The sequence below is a fragment of the Chlorocebus sabaeus genome, chromosome 7 (assembly GCF_047675955.1).
Source record: "Chlorocebus sabaeus isolate Y175 chromosome 7, mChlSab1.0.hap1, whole genome shotgun sequence".
NCBI lineage: Eukaryota > Metazoa > Chordata > Mammalia > Primates > Cercopithecidae > Chlorocebus > Chlorocebus sabaeus.
In genome coordinates, this window is record NC_132910.1 from 109,773,576 (window position 1) to 109,791,009 (window position 17,434).

At 39.7% G+C, this 17,434-nt stretch overlaps 1 protein-coding gene across 1 annotated transcript in view; it reads right to left on the bottom strand.

Annotated features, from left to right (window-relative positions):
* The window catches only part of SPMIP2 (sperm microtubule inner protein 2), a 133,158-nt gene that overhangs the window by 57,694 nt on the left and 58,030 nt on the right, over positions 1–17,434 (bottom strand). The window contains exon 3 of the mRNA XM_008000123.3: positions 9,720–9,778. Coding sequence (XP_007998314.1) covers positions 9,720–9,778 — 59 coding nt within the window. The remainder of the gene's footprint in view (positions 1–9,719; positions 9,779–17,434) is intronic.

Sequence of the window (17,434 nt, forward strand, 5' to 3'; positions counted from 1 at the left end):
AAAGCAAAACACTGCCCGCTGTACAATCTCGGGGGGAGACCCATCGGCAATGGAGTTGAGTCGGTCTGTCTTCAAAATAGAGACTGAGGCCGGGCGCGGTGGTTCACACCTGTAATCCCAGCACTTTGGAAGACCGAGGCAGGTGGATCACCTGAGGTCAGGAGTTCGAGACCAGCCCGGCCAACATGGTGAAATCCCATCTCTACTAAAAACACAAAAATTAGCCGGGCGTGGTGGTGGGCGCCTGTAATCCCAGCTACTGGGGAAGCTGAGGCAGGAGAATCGCTTGAATCCGGGAGGCGGAGGTTTCAGTGAGCCTCCATTGCACTCCAGCCTGAGAGACAGAGAGAGACTCCATCTCAAAAACGAGTAAAATGGAGACTGAATGGAGGGTCTGTGGGAATGTTAAAGGGCTCACAAAGGAGAAAAAGTGTTCAAGCTTATGTTTTGGGGCTTCCAGCGAGCTGGAGATGTTTCCTACTGTGAGCAGCCACAGCACACTGCTTCCCATTCCACCGTATCCTGTCATGTTAAACTGCCAGTTTTAGATCCTGTTTTTATTTCTCCTGTTATAAGCTTCTTGATGGTAGGTGCCAGACTTTTATTTATCTTTGTTTCATAAATGCTTCGCTGTAGTGCCTACCACCTAGTATGTGAGTACTAAATGCAGTCACGCAGCGCTTAACGGGACATGTCCTGAGAAACGTGCCGGTAGGCGATTTCGTCACTGTGTGCACATCATAGAGTGTACTTACACAAACCTGGATGGCATAGCCCACGACACACCTAGGCTATTTGGTATAACCTATTGCTCCTAAGCTACACACCTGTACAGCAGGTTACTGTGCTGAATACTGTAGACAATTGTAACACAGTGGTAAGTATTTGTATATCTAAACATATCCAAACATAGAAAAGGTAAACAATATAGTATTATAACCTTATGGGATCACCTTTGTATATGCAGCTCCTCATTAAGCAGTACACAGATTTAATTATCGAATGAAGAATGAATGTTAAATTCCCCTATTTCATGAATAAGTCAAAGAAATAGATGCAGGAGAGTGCTTTATGAGAAAGTTTAAAAGTTATTTCAAGTAGAACAAAGAGGACACGCACAAAAAAAAATGCATACAGAAAAGAATAGGAAATGTTTGAGGACCTAAACCTGCAGAGAATGTCAGATTAGTGGGAAACGGTGTCTGAGGAGCCAAGTTCCCATGTTCCCATGTGAGTTCCTATTGCAGTGAAATGCTTTCCCTAACTAGGTGACTAGCTGAAATATGTCAGGGATGGATGAAAGTTCAGATTGCTCAGTGATTTCAGAATCTTGAGTAGTTTTCCATAGATTCTCACTACAGATGTGGGGTGAAGAAAAAGGGGGAAAATCTTAGACTAGACTTTCCAAAAGCACTTTGTCTAAATTCCTCTTTCTGACCTGTAAAATGGCAGGGAAATCCAGAATCTATTTACTTTGTACAGCAGACAAACACACTATTTCTACTTTTTTGGTAATTTGGGATTGCTGGTTTGATATTTTAACTTTAAGGATTTGTATTTAGGTATTTCATGTTTGCTGATCCACTGTCTCTGAGGTAAGGAAAATTAACACACTGTGAAAGGAAGTAAAACTTACCAATAAATCAGTACTCCTTGCTTTTTATTTGAAAAGAACATGACTTGAAAAAAAGTTTATGAAATCATGAGTGGAAAGATGATATGGTTTGGCTGTGTCCCCACCCAAATCTCATCTTGAATTGTACTCCTATAATTCCCACATGTTGTGGGAGGGACCCAGTGGGAGATTATTTGAATCATGGAGGTGGTTTCCCCCATACTGTTCTTGTGGTAGTCAATAAGTCTCACAAGATATGGTTTTATCAGGGGTTTCCACTTCTGCATCTTTCTCATTCTCTGTTGCCACCACCATGTAAGACCACGTCCCCAGCCATGTGGAACTGTAAGTCCAATTAAGCCTCCTTTTCTTCCCAGTCTCAAGTATGTCTTTATAGCAGCATGAAAATGGACTAATACAGTAAATTGGTACCAGGAATGGGGTGTTGCTGAAAAAATACCCAAAAATGTGGAAGCAACTTTGGAACTGGGTAACAGGCAGAGGTTGCAACAGTTTGGAGACCTTAGAAGACAACAGGAAAATGTGAGAAAGTTTGGAACTTCCTAGAGACTTGAATGGCTTTGACCAGAAGCCTGATAGCAGTATGGACAATAAGGTCCAGGCTGAGATGGTCTCAGATGGAGATGAGGAACTTGTTGGGAACTGGAACAAAGATGACTCTTGTTAGGTTTCAGCAAAGAGACTAGTGACATTTTGCCCCTGCCCTAGAGATTTGTGGATCTTTGAATTTGAGATAATTTAGGGTATCTGGTGGAAGAAATTTCTAAGCAGCAAAGCATAAAAGATGTGACTTGGGTGCTGCTAAAAGTATTCAGTTTTATAAGGGAAACTGAGCATAAAAGTTCAGAAAATTTGCAGCCTGACAATGTGATAGAAAAGAAGAACCCATTTTCTGACAAGAAATTCAAGCTGGCAGTAGAAATTTGCATAAGTAACAAGGAATGGAATGTTAATCCCCAAAACAATGGGGAAAATGTCTCCAGGGCATATCAGAGGTCTTCATGACAGCCCCTCCCATCACAGGCCCAGAGACTTAGGAGAAAGTGGTTTCACGGGCTGGGTCAAGGGTCCCTGTGCTGTGTGCAGCCTAGGGACTTGATGCCTTGTGTCCCAGCTGCTCCAGCCATGGATGAAAGGGGCCAACACAGAATTTGGGCCGTGGCTTCAGAAGGTGCAAGCCCCAAGCCTTGGCAGCTTCCACGTGGTGTTGAGCCTGTGAGTACACATAAGTCAAGAATGTGTACCTCTGCCTAGATTTCAGAAGATGCATGGAAACTCCTGGATGCCCAGGCAGTTTTCTGCAGGGTTGGGGTGCCTCATGGAAAAACTATTAGGACAGTGTGATATGGAAATGTGGGGCCAGAGCCCCTACAGAGTCCCTACTGGGGCACTGCCTAGTGGAGCTGTGAGGAGAGGACCATTGTCCTCCAGACCCCAGAATGGTAAATCCACTGACAGCTTGCACCACTTGCCTGGAAAAGCCACATTCAATGCCAGCCTGTGAAAGCAGCTGAGAGGGAGCCTGTACCCTGCAAAGCCACAGGGATGGAGCTACCCAAGACCATGGGAACCCACCTCTTACATCAGTGTGACCTGGATGTAAGACCTGGAGTCGAAGGAGATCATTTTGGAGCTTTATAATTTGACTGCTCCACTGGATTTTGGACTTGTGTGGGCCCTGTAACCTCTTTGTTTTGACCAATTTCTCCCATTTGAACAGCTGTATTTACAATACCTGTACTCACACTGTGTCGAGGAAGTAACTAGCTTGCTTTAGATTTTACAGGCTCATAGTCAGAAGGGACTTGCCTTGTCTCAGATGAAACTTTGGACTATGGACTTTTGGGTTAATGCTGAAATGAGTTAAGACTTTGGGGACTGTTAGGAAGGCATGACTGGTTTTGAAATGTGAGGATATGATATTTGGAGGGGCCAGGGGCAGAATGATACGGTTTGGCTCCATGTCCCCACCTAAATCTCATCTTGAAGTGTACTCCCATAATTCCCATGTGTTGTGGGTGGGGCCTGGTGGGAGATCATTTGAATCACAGGAGGCAGTTTCCCCCATACTGTTCTCGTGGTAGTGAAAAGTCTCACAAGATCTGACAGTTTTATCGGGGGTTTCCACTTTTTCATCTTCCTCATTTTCTCTTGCTGGTACCATGTAAGAAGTACCGTCTCCTCCCACCATGATTCTGAGGCCTCCCCAGTCATGTGGAACTGTAAGTCCAATTAAACCTCTTCTTCTTCCCAGGCTCAAGTATGTCTTTATCAGCAGTGTGAAAACAGACTAATACAAAGGAACTACAAGAACACTGTCCCTTTCCAAACTTGTTTGCCTTTAAATCAATGTAGCCTTAGAGAAACCCACTAACTTTGAGACCAATCTCATGGCCAGCTGTTTAATAACACAATAATTACAACTACCAAAATAAGAAGTTGTATTCCAAAGAGCTAAAGAAGTCCTATCTCTGAAAATAGTTTTTCTCAAGTTGAATGACTCAGAAACATCTAGAAAAAAGATTATCACACAAGAAAGTTTGCTCTTATTAGAAAAGAAAAACAGAGGCATTTCTGAAGTTAGCCTTCATATTATTTATTAAAGGCCTAGAAGATAGGGTGGGCTCTTCAGTAACGGTGAGTAGCTCCTGCAGAATCCACTCACCTCTTAGAGAAAAATCAAAAGTCCTGCCAATTTGTCGTTTACCAATACATTCTCTTATGACCTCTCTTAATTGGACTATAAACATTCCTCTATTTCTTCCCTATGCTTTTTATTCTGCTTGTTGAAATTAGAAATACTGTAGGTATATAGGGAAATCCCCAATTGCAAACAGAAGAGATCGTATGAAAACAAATCATCGGGTCACATATCTAGAGAAACTTGGGATATTTAAAACAAGAGTACATTTCCTTTAATTAAAAAAAAATCAAAATAAAGATTTAAAACACACACACAGAGAGACATGCACACAACAAAAACGAGTTAACATACACCCAATAACTGCACTGTCTCTCCATCAGTGAACCTTGTGCTGAAATCTCTGTCCCATCTATCTGCCTTGAAAATTCTGTGAGCAACCTAAGCGTAAAGACTCTGCGAACAAATTTTTAAATTCTGAGCACTTAGCACATAGGAAGTCATCATTTCATATTTGCTAACCTACATCTTTATCAGTCTTTAAGATACAATTAATTGTATAACACACTTTTTTTTTTTTTTTTTTTTTTTTTTTGGAGACAGAGTCTTACTCTGTTATCCAGGCTGGAGTGCAGTTCCATGATCTCACCTCACTGCAACCTCCACCTCCTGGGTTCAAGTGATTCTCCTGCCTCAGTCTCCCAAGTACCTGGGATCGCAGTCACACACAAACATGCCTGGCTAATTTTTGTGTGTTTTTAGTAGAGATGGGATTTCACTACTTTGGCCAGGCTAGTCTCAAACTCCTGACCTCAGGTGATCTGCCTGCCTTGGCCTCCCAAATTTGGGATTACAGGTGTGAGCCACCATGCCCGGCCTGAGCCACTGAGTGCGGCCATTAATTTAATAGTTTTACACGCAAGGCCAAAAAAAAGGCACTACATTTGACCACTGCATTTACAAACAACTATTATAAAACTCATCCTGACTTCAAGAATATTAAAATGTAAAAAATATGCCTTCGAACAGAGGAAATCCTGTAATTGTGCACTAACTGAATTTCTCATGTCATAAACAGAGTGGACTTTTGCCTGCATTATGTCAACAGACAAACATTCCTCAGCACGAGTTACACTGACTCAAAGCATCCTACTTTTCCTATACTGCTTTTTCTGAGGCCACTGATCACCTCTAAACATGTCTGCCGTGTTTCCCTTGATTTCTCTGTTTCTTTGCATTAAACTCTTCCTCTCAAAATTCTTCACCGGCTGCTATAGCCTTCTATAGGAATTGACCTCTAAGGCTCCTTTTCTTCTTCGGTGGCTCCCATTTATCTTGCCCTCAGCGTGGGCATCCCACAAGGCTCAGTCCCCTTCATTTCTCAGTTGTCACTAGTGGTTCTCAGCCCTGGCGACACATCACAATCATTTGTAGAGCTCTTTTAAAATGTCCAAGCTCAAGCCGGGCATGGTGGCTCACACCTGTAATCCCAGCACTTTGGGAGGCCAAGCAGGTGGATCACCTGAGGTCAGGAGTTTGAGGAACCAGCCTGGCCAATATGGCAAAACCCTATCTCTACTGAAAATACAATAATTAGGTGGGCATGGTGGTGCACGCCTGTAGTCCCAGTTACTTGGGAGGTTGAGGCAGGAGAATGGCTTGAACCTGGGAGGCAGAGGCTGCAGTGAGAGGAGATGGCGCCATTGCACCCCAGCCTGGGCAACAGAGCAAAACTCTGTCTCAAAAAGATAAATAAATAAAATGTCCAAGTCCAGATCCCAATCCAGATCAATAGGATATGAGTTCTGTGACCCTGGTCATGTGACATCATCTCTGACATTCAATTTCTTCACCTGTAAAATTAAGATAATGTTAAATCTGCTTCATCCGATTGCTGTACACACATGCTTTACTTCCCATCATTATAACGAACATGGTCTCCTCTTTTTTCCATTTACTTAAAGCTCACCTTTCTTTAAAAGCTCAACTGAACTTATCCCTCCTGGCCCCAGATCTCCATAATCACATTTGTTTTGGCTTGTTTGCAAAGCCCACTGAAAACTCAAGATGGGCCTGTAAAAATGAAATCTTCTCCTGGTTGATCTTTCTTATTTATTTATTCTTGAGATGGAGTCTCGCTCTGTTGCCCAGGCTGGAGTACAGTGGTGTGATCTCGGTTCACTGCAACCTCCACCTCCCGGGTTCAAGTGATTCTCCTGCCTCAGCTTCCCCAGTAGCTGGGATTACAGGTGCAAGCCACCAAGCCTGGCCCTGGCTGATCTTTCTATAGCTGTTCTTATCACCTTCCAAATCCCTTTTCCATATAACATTCCAACATTCCAGAATGATCTTAACAATTAGGATCAGGTTGCTTTCTATTTTAAATCTTCTAATGAATTTTCTTTGTTCTTATATTTATTAAAATCCAAATTCTCTAACCCAGATAGCAAGGTTCTACAAAATCTGATCCTCATCTCACCACTCTCCCTATTGCTTTCAACACAGTCTGGCAGCATAGGTTGTAATTTGATTACTCGTTCCCACCTCAGGGCCTGGCTCATGCTGTTCTCTCTGCCAGGAATGATCTTGTACTCACCTACCTTTTCTTTTTTCTTTTTGAGACACAGTTTCTCTGTTGCCCAGGCTGGAGTACAGTGACACCATCTCAGCTCACTGCAACCTCCGCCTCCCGGGTTCAAGTGATTCTCTTGCCTCAGCCTCCCGAGTAGCTGGGATTATAGGCACCCACCACTACGCCTGGCTAATTTTTGTATTATTAGTACAGACAGGGCTTCACCATGTTGCCAGGCTGGTTTTGAACTCCTGACTTCAAGCGATCACCCGCCTTGGCCTCCCAAAGTTCTGGGATTACAGGCGTGAGTCACCGCGCCCAGCCTCACCTATCTTTTCGACATCAGCTTAATAATCACTTCCCTCAGTAAACACTTATCTGACCCTCAGTCCAGGTAGGTGCCCTGGGAAAACCTTCTCTTTGCATCCTATAAATATTCTTTTATAATGAACTATTTTATCAGAAACTGGATGGATTCAGGTCAGACACTAACTTTTTCTCAATATACCTCTATATTGTTTGATTTGTTGCCATAAGCATGGATTATATTGGTAATTTAAAACATTTGCTTTTAAGTTTGAGAAACAGTATGGTTTGTTATTTTATATTTTTGGAGAAGGGGCTCTGTTGCCAAGGCTGGAGTATACTGGCATGATCAAGGCTCACTGCAGCCTCGACCTCCCGGGCTCAAGTGTACCTCCCACCTCAGCCTCCTCAGTAGCTGGGACCATATATGCGTACCACCACTCCTGGCTAATTTTTTAAATTTTTCTTGTAGAGATGGGGATTCTATGTTGCCCAGGCTGGTCTCAAACTCCTGGGCTCAAGCCATCCTCCCACTTCAGTCTCCTGAATAGCTGAGACAGGCACAGTCACCATGTCCAGTTAGATTTTTTTATTATTTGTAGAGATGGGATTTCGTCATGTTGCAAAGGCTAGACTCAAACTCCTGTCCTCAATCGATCCTCCTGCCTCGCTGGGCCTCCCTAAGTGCTAGCATTACAGGCATGAGCCACTGTGTCCAGCCAATACATTATTTTTAAAAAGCCATGTTGCTTCAATGTCTGCCTCCTCCCGTAGAATACAAGTTCCAAGAAAGCAACTTGTATTGAGGCTGGCTGATTCACCATGATGGCCACAGAATCTAACAGTGCTTTGAAACCAGAAGATGCTGAACATATTGAGCGAATGCTGTTGACTGAAAAGAACAAAACATGAAAACTGGTTGGGAGACTCAGCACTAACCTTTGCCCAGGAAAAAGATGGCTCTCAGGCTACCTTAAAGAATGCAAAGGGGCAGGGCACACCCGAGCCTGTCTGAGTCAGGGCCCTATTCAAAAGTATCCTGCTAGCAAGGGCTTTGAAACAGGGTAGGTGCTTAGAGTCTCACAAAGGAAGCAGTATTCAGGTTATTTGTGTCTGACTAGTTAAATAGGACCCAAGTCAGGAGTTATAGATGAGTCCAGGGGGTTGTCAATACAGTTAATTAAAAAAAAATTCTGGCTATAATTTTCCAGTTATTATCTTCATTATTAATTTGGCTCTCAGTATTTGCAAAGTAATTTTGTTATTTTTCTTCACGTATACGCCCAATTTCCTAGTTGAATCTGCAATCTCCTAAATACAAGGTCTCTTTCATAACTATTCTACATCCTCATGACTCAGTTCAACCCACAGCATATTCCCTAAAAATGAATATAGCCAACATTCTTTCATTCAAAGAACATGCTCAGGGCTTTGATGTTTCTCAGATACCCTCCAACAAGTTTTTAATGTTTAAATAAATGCAGCACATTTTCATGCTTTTATCACCAATGCTTGAAGTTTCATTGGTCTTTAATGTTTTTCTTTGCTTGGAAATATTTGATAAGGTAATTGCAGTGGATGTCTGCAATGCTATCTAAACAAATGAAGTAGAATATTTTAATGAGAATATGTGTTATTGATGCTTTAAAGTATACCTGTGTCTTTGTGGCTTTAAATATGGTATCTGCTTAATAAGTTACAGGAATTGCCCACTAAGGTATTTTTTTGTTCTGAAATAACTAATAGGCTTTTGACATGGGGTTTGAAGTCTTTTCTCTATTTGATGCAGTTTATGTTGGTATTGTACAGCCACCTCAGGGCTAATAAAATCCAGTGATTTTGCATATGCTAATAGCTAAATCCTTCAACAATTAAAAGTGAAGTAAAATAAGCCCCAGAAATCCTCACCTCCAAAAATCTATAACAAAGACAATATTCAATATTCAGTCTTGTGAGAGCAATGCTGATTGATCTTTTCCCTCTTAGGAATCTGAATCGTATGTTATACCTACATGACAAGTCAGCTTTTGCTTGTTTCCTGTAATTTAACATGCCGTGAGCTACCCATGTTTCATTTGGGTCAGAAGCTGCCATAAGATAATGTGAATTGAAGCCATTATGTGACTTTAGTAAGATTATGGTTATTAACTAAGATTGCCCATTATGATAGTTTCCAGGCCAACAGCATGAAATGAGTTTTTTATCTGAAAAACATTAATATTGTTGTTTCTTCCACAGAGATATTTATAAAGTTAAAGCTAATCTACTAATCCAGTCACCATTCTTAATAGCTTCCAACTTGCTTCTCTTTTTCTTTACTATATTCGAACAGTTTTTCATCCTAACTCTGCTTGCTTTTTTCCTTTCCTCCCCTTAATTAAAATTTAGCAGATAGTTAAGATTTACTGTTTTTATTAGAAATAAAAATTCACAAATTTACAAAAAACGTATATGAAATAAAAAGAAAGTGGTAATATACTTACAAGTTTTTTAAAAATGAATCCTGTTACCAGTTTAGGAAGGAAGCACACTAATTAATAAAAAATATATTCCTATTTGCTTACCATGGGTTTTGATATCTGTGGGTTATTGAATCAAGAGAAGCTTGACTTAGTTCTTCATACTGTAAAAGGAAGAAAATTAATGTACCATAATTCCAAAGTAAATAGGTGGCAGGTCTAAGTATCCATATTTCTAGTCAAAAAGGAAGTCAGGTTGGGAAATGAAATAGGAAATGTTAAATTCAGTTAAAAGAAGATCAGAGAAGAAGACAGTCTTTTGATTCCTGAACAGAGAGGAAAAAAGTACAAGAAGTGAAATAAACAAGACCCTGTGTGCTTTACTTTCCCTTTTTGAAAGGAAGGGTGTTGGGTAGCAAGAAGAGTGTGATGCGTAATCACTAAGCTGCTTTCCATCTTTATGATTCTATGTCTAAATAAGCGAACATTCTAAACTACTATTGTCATTAGACTCAAACAGGTTACCTCTTTTCACTTTGCTTTCTCCTTACAGAATCAAAAAAATGTGGTCGCAATAATGTAGGAAAGAGCTGGATTATAGACAGACTGTGGTAAAGTGTAGATTTGAAAACTCCTTTCAGAAGGGATAATTCAGAGTATTGATAATGTATTTGGTGGCTTAGAGGGGTTCTTAGATTAAAAAGTAATTCCCACCCCCTCCCATGTGCATGGAAATGATCTGTTATTACTGAATGAAAGACTGCTATATACTGACTCCTCTTCTCCAGGAACTGTCAGATGGATGGCACATCTTGTAAATAAGCATGGGGAGTAAAAGTGTCAAATTTGTATTGAAAAGCATCTTGGTCTATAATCATTTCTCAGGTTTCTATACTAGGATTGAGAAACCATGACATGAATTATCAAAAAGTATTTCACTTCAGTTGTGGATGCCTTTTTTACTTACATTAGTATGGGATGCAATATTCATAACATCTCAAAAAGTGGCAAAATCCTATTATAGAAATGTCAGCATTAAAGGAATGACGTTACTTGGTACTTTTTAAATTCTCTTCTCTCCTCTTCCTTTTCCCTCAAGCTTCAGTTTAGAATGACTTTCCTTATTGACTACCACAGAGTTTTTTGTGCTTGAGAAGGCAGATTCATTTATTTGTGTCATCTTCTCAGGGATAAAGACCTGAAACCTTAATCTCTTCAATGTTCACACATCAGTTGAATAAACAAAGGAAGGCACAAGATAAACAGTCACTATTCCACAGAAACTTTGAAAATAATCTGCATATAATGGAAAGATCATGGGACAGCTTTTTTTCTCAATTGATTCCTGACAGGATTCCCTGAAAATTGACCTTATCCGTTGACTTATAAGTAACTTTATTATCAGCTTCTGGACAAATTTTGCAGGACTTGGATGATCTTTAGTTTTATGCTATTCTTACCTTTAATAACCCAAAATTGCATCTTCTTAATTGGGGAAGACCTTTCTCAGAAACAAAATAATACATCTTTTTTCCATTCCTCCTATAGATATCAGTCCCTATAAACAATTTGTTATCTAAAATAAGCTGGTTCTTCTCTATCTTAATTTATTAATGAAATGCATCATGATTTATTTGGACATCTATGCTTGCTGTAGTGTTAAACCTAATAAAATTCAGACTCAGATAAATCATTTTTTTTTACTGGCAAATCATTCCTAAGAGTAAAGATTAGTTTCAAAACCAATTCAATATCTTCATAGAAATGGGTAACAATTAGTATATTTCCTATCTTAAATCAGTGAGAACCTTTTACACTTATTTTAAATGTTTTTAACAAAAATAATTACAACTCCAATTTGGATATTTCCTACAGAACAATCTTCAAATAAGTCTATGTATTAACAAAAGGGAAATACCCGCTAATTAAATTCACATACCGTGAGTTACGCAATTTCTAAAATGAGTAAAAACTGTTAAATTTGAGTTAAATTAATTGTAGACATTTGGGGCACATTCTAGTTAAAAATTTAAATCGTTGCTTAAGACTTTCACTTTTAATCTCTAAACTCTAGTCTAGTCCTGATACATTTAGGAAGTCTTTTGGGGACTGTTCCTGAGGAATCCTCTTGCTTTGCTGCCATCATCCAAGATGCTTTTCTTAGTATATCCAATTTTTACTTTTCTTACTAGAAAGAACAATTTTCCACCTCTATAACTATGAGGTCTTTCTCACCCGTAGGACGAATACAATGGCAATGTAGTTCGAGAATGCATAGACACTAAGGGTTTTCTTCTGTAGCCTCCTCCTTGGTAACATAGAGCTCTTAGTATCAAACATTTGAGTGGAAAATTCCCTATGGCTATCTTTTCTTATGCTAATGTATTTTTTCCTTCATTTGCTTCAATTTGCAAAATATTACTGTTAACCTCTTAGGTGTCTTTCTTCCCACAGTCTGTGAGAAACATTTCCATGGTTGCAGCAGGGTCACCAAATTGCATAATGTTGCCTATTCTAGACTGGAACTATTACAGGGAGGAAGGGGACATAAAGACCTTTGCATGAATGGAGCATTTGAAATATTCATTTTACATTCAGAGCATGAGTAGAAACAAAACAATTCTTTCTGGAAAATGTTGGTGTTTAAGGCATGGATTCTGTGATGCATTTCTCTTGTTAAAGGAAAAAAAAAATGTTCAATGCAGAGACCCATACATACTTCATTTTATGCCACATTATAGATGGCCTTGAGTACCAACGTTAATGATATCCTGGTCTCTCTTAACTGTAGTTTTTAAATAATCTGAATTAATTCATCAACTTTCAGCAACAGACTAAACACTGGGTTCTGTGAGTTTGTTCACTGTGACCCCAGTTATCTCTGCTTTCTGGGGAGTATCCAAATAATGAGCAACATAGTCTCTCATGTTTCTAGTGTGCTTATAACACTATAATTTAAAAATCCATGCAGGCAGGAAAATACACTATATAGAGACATTAATTCTAGATCCCATTTGTTGAGCATGCTAAGTGCTTTACACATGTCTCAATCCATTTAATAGTACTCTAAGGTATTAGTGTTATCCTGTGGATAGGTAGATTTTTTATTTATTTATTTTTGGAGACAGGGTCTCACTCTGTCACCCAGGCTAGAGTGCAGTGGCACAACCTCGGCTCACTGCAACCTCTGCCTCCTAAGTTCAAGCAATCCTCCCACCTCAGCCTCCTCAGTAACTGCGACCACAGGTGCACACCACCATGCCCAGCTAGTAGTGAGAGGGTCTTGCCATGTTGCCCAGGCTGGTCTCAAATTCCTGAGCTCAAGCTATCCACCTACCTTAGCCTCCCAAAGTGCTGGGATTACAGGTGTGAGTTAACTGTTCCCAGTCAGTAGGCAGAATTCTAAAAAAGCACCCAAGATTCTCACCCCTTGGTATACACACGTTCTCTCAGGTATTCAACTGAATACAAATCTAGGTGCTACTGTGAAGGATTTTGCAGATGTAATTAAAGTCCCAAATCAGCTGACTTGAAAAAAGGGAGATTATTCTCAGTGGGCCTAAGCTAATCAGGAGAGCTCTTAAAAAGACCTAGGCTCTTCTTGGCAAAGGGGATTTGAAGCATGAGAGGGATTTGACAGGAGGGAGACTCTCCACAGCTGGCTTTAAAGATGTGGAGGGGTCAGCTGGTTGCAGTGGCTCACACCTGTAATCCCAGTACTTTGGGAGGCCGAGGCGGGCAGATCACGAGGTCATGAGATTGAGACCATCCTGGCTGACATGGTGAAACCCCAGCTCTACTGAAAATATAAAAAATTAGCCGGGCATGGTGGCAGGCACCTGTAGTCCCAGCTACTTGGGAGGCTGGGGCAGGAGAATGGCTGAACCTAGGAGGTGGAGCTTGCGGTGAGCCAAGATTGCGCCACTGCACTCCAGCCTGGGCAACAGAGCAAGACTCCATCTCAAAAAAAAAAAAAAAAAAAAAGATGTGGAGGGGTCATGGAGTGAGGTGCCTGGGTGGCCTCTGAATGTTGAGAATGGCCCCTGGCTGACAATCAGCAAAGAAACAGAAGTACAACTTCAGTTCTACAACCACGAGGAACTGAAATCTTCCATAACTATATGAACTTGGAAGAGAGCTCCAGCCTCAGATGACTTCACAGCCATAGTTAACACCTTCATCTTTGGGAGATCTGAGTGGAGAGCCCAGTCATGCCATCCCTGGATTTCTGACCTACAGAACTGTGAGCCAATAAATGAGTATTGATTTAAGCTGCTAAATTTGTGGTAATTTGTTATGCAACAGAAAACCCTCCCATTTCATAGGTGGGAAAACTGAGGCATTATAAAAACTGGCATTTGGACTAGCATGGAAGGGTAGAAAAGGGAGAATATAAAAAATTCTTCAACTGGCTATTTTAGCTTAAAAGCCACATTTGATTTTCATTACAGTCATATTAGTCCATTTTCACACTGCTATGAAAATACTCCCTGAGACTGAGTAATTTGTAAAGGAAAGAAGTTTAATTGATCCCCAGTTCCACCTGGCTGGGGAGGCCTCAGGAAACTTATAATCATGGTGGAAAAGGAAGCAGGCATGTCTTACATGGTGGCAGGCAAGAGAGAGGGAAGAGGGAAGCCCCTCATCAAACTATCAGATCTCGTGAGAACTCACCATCAGGAGAACATCATGGGAGAAACTACCCCCACAATCCAATTTTCTCCCACCAGGTCCTTTCCTCGACTGATGGGGATTATAGGGAATTACAATTCTAGATGAGATTTGGATGGGGACACAAAGCCAAACCCTATCAGGCCACAAACATAGATTTGCCCTGAGAAGCAACATGAATGCTAATTGCCTCACTAATTCTCAGAGAAAAGGCATATTTTTCAATGCTGTTGGTGGAAACAAAAAACAAAATAAAACAACAACAAAGGTAAATTTTGTTATTTTCTCCCAGTATCCCCCCAAGGAGATAAATATTTTCCTTATTTCATTCTATAATTCAAAATACACCAGGATTTTTTTTTTTAAAGACTGGAATTAATTTTCTCAGGAATCGTTATGATTTGTAATGAATGACCAGCCATTCTGATATCAGCCCTTTACCCAGAGCTGGTTGATGATTCCTAGCAGGGTCTGAAATCTGAGTGGACTATTCAAGCAACAGAAAGCTATACAAGTGCTTCCAAGTCACTGTGTGTGCTCAGTTTAGAGTTTCTGAAATACCATCAAGGGCCTATTTTGCAACTGTACTCACCCTTGGAGTTTTCTAATGTGCTTGCCACTGTTGTTAATTCTAAGGTCAGAAAGTATGCTCCCAAGTTAATTGTCCAATTAGCTCTACAACTATGGGTTGTAAAACAAGCATTGTGAACATGAGATTTGATATGAAGGAGACTGTGCCCAGTTTCCTTAAGTTTCCATTTTAAAAAAAAGGTACATAGTTTTGAACGATTTTATTGAATAAGCTGGGAGTGGACTAATTGCCAACCTAATACACACTTAAAAATTCATTACTCTTTATCTGCAACTTGGTCTCTCAACAAAGACACTGCATGAGAATAGAATAGATTCCAGTCTCCATTTCTCATCATTTACTGATAATCATTTACCCCATGATAAGCACTAGAAGATGGTGGGTAGGGGCTGGGATTGATGTTGTCAATACAAAGACACATACAACAGATCTCAGACCTCAAATTGCTTAAAGCCATTGGAATGTGGCTAGGACTGTGTAGTACAATTACTGACAATAATCGCACTAAACTTCCACAAAGAAACTTTCCTATGAATTCTTCCCAAGTTGGTGGTCATAGTGGATTCCTATAGCATATATTTTCAGTGCCATTTCTTCATGCCCAAACACAGAGCTGAGACCATGTAGTGAGGGGCCCCCTATATTTAATGAACTATTCCTAAATTTCCCCAATTAAAGTTCCTTGGTTTCCCAGATTTAATCCTGGGAAAAGAAATCTCCACATTTCTGGTATCATTTGCTATGCATGCTATGCATTTTTGTCAACATAGCTGAGATACCCTGGGAGTGTTGTATATGAATAATAGGGAAAACTACAGTCATAAATTTACAATGATTTAAGAATTTCCTCCAGTGATCTTAAAAAGACAGGATTAATGCCAGATTTAGAAAACAGATGTCCTGGTATTTGATCCACCTGTGCTTGGGATATTGGCTCACACACAAGTTTCAGAATTCTTTGACAATATACTTAACAGCCTAGCTATGGAGTCATACCACACTTTTACTAGCACCTATTCTAAGTTATAGCATCTTTTCTTAGCTTTGTATGTCACTATCACCAAATAACATTTGTTGAAAAATCTATGACATATGCTTAATTACTAACTTTAAGAAGCTTAATTTTTTTAAAGGTGATATTTACATTTAGACACATACTCCAGATATTGTGTCAAGCCTTAACAAGAATTCGTAACTACCACAATGTATTTTTAGCCTGCCTAAATTAAGGGATAAAATTATCTACAAAGCTTTACATTGAGTTCTTTTTATTTCCTTTTTTCCCTTAAATGTTCACATCCTAACAAATGATGTCACAATTAGGACTTTTGTTTCCCAATTTGCAAAGAATTTTCTAGAAAGTCACCTCTAAAAGAGAGAGGAAGCCCTGTGTTTAGTTGAGAGGCCAGGTAATTGGGGCTGGGATGGCCACGGGAATGTGGCAGCATCGCTGGCTACCAACAGAGAGGCTTCCCATTGCAAACTCATTACTCTTTGTGGAACTGCTTTGAACGCAGTACAGAGAGTACACATCAGTGATACACGCCTCCCTTGATGTTTCCATGGTCTGTTAGGAAAAGGAAGCATCAAACATAAAATTTATTTTCTGGAAATTTAGATATAAGTAAAATTTTATAAGGAAATTGTTTCCTTCAATGTATTTGAGAATCCTATAAAGCAAAGCTTTGTAAAATGGAGAAAATGTAACATCTGCATATAAAGAGGTTAATATATTATTTTCAAGAAAAAGGAGGGTGAAAGAAAAATGTTTCTTCCGCCTCACAGATGGTCAGCATGTGGTACTCTCTCACTAAAGCCTTCTGGTGGTATCATAAGACATCTTACTTTATACAGCCCTTAAGGATGAAAGGTGCTAATGTAATTATTTTTATGTTAAACCACAAACTGTTAGGATGCAAATAACTATAAAGTAAAAAGTGAGAACTAAACACACACTCATCTGGAAAGAACAGCAAAAAAAAAAAAAAAAAAAAAAAAAAAAACCTCCAAAGACATGCCTAATTTTAGAAAAGCTATTTTCTATTTTGCGTTTATAACTTAGTTGAAAATGGAAGCTTTATTATGTTTCTAAAATTGTCTCTACTAACAACATCTGGAGATTAGGAATTTTAATGAGACTCAAAACTGGTGGCTCTTTTTATGATTGCTCTAGATGAACCCCAAGGTAAATGAGAATTTGGCGATAAAAATGCAGAAATTCTGAAATATGTATTTTGGTGGTCTACAGACTTATCAACTCCATGCTGGCAATACATTTTCCCCAGATGAATCTGAAAATACTGGAGGACACTGTTGTGTAGGAGCTTGGAAGACTGCATGGAGTTATTGCAAGGAAAGAGGGTTTGGCCTGGTGAGAACTCACTCTCTTGTTTTTTTTCCCCCGTAATGCCAATGATTGTATTTGATATGTTTTGAAAGGCAATAAAGTGCTTACAAAATACAAATTCAAAACAACTACTATCAATGTAGTCTTATGTCAAATATGTGGGTGGTATCATCTCTACTTTTTATTATTTTATTTATTCATTTATTTATT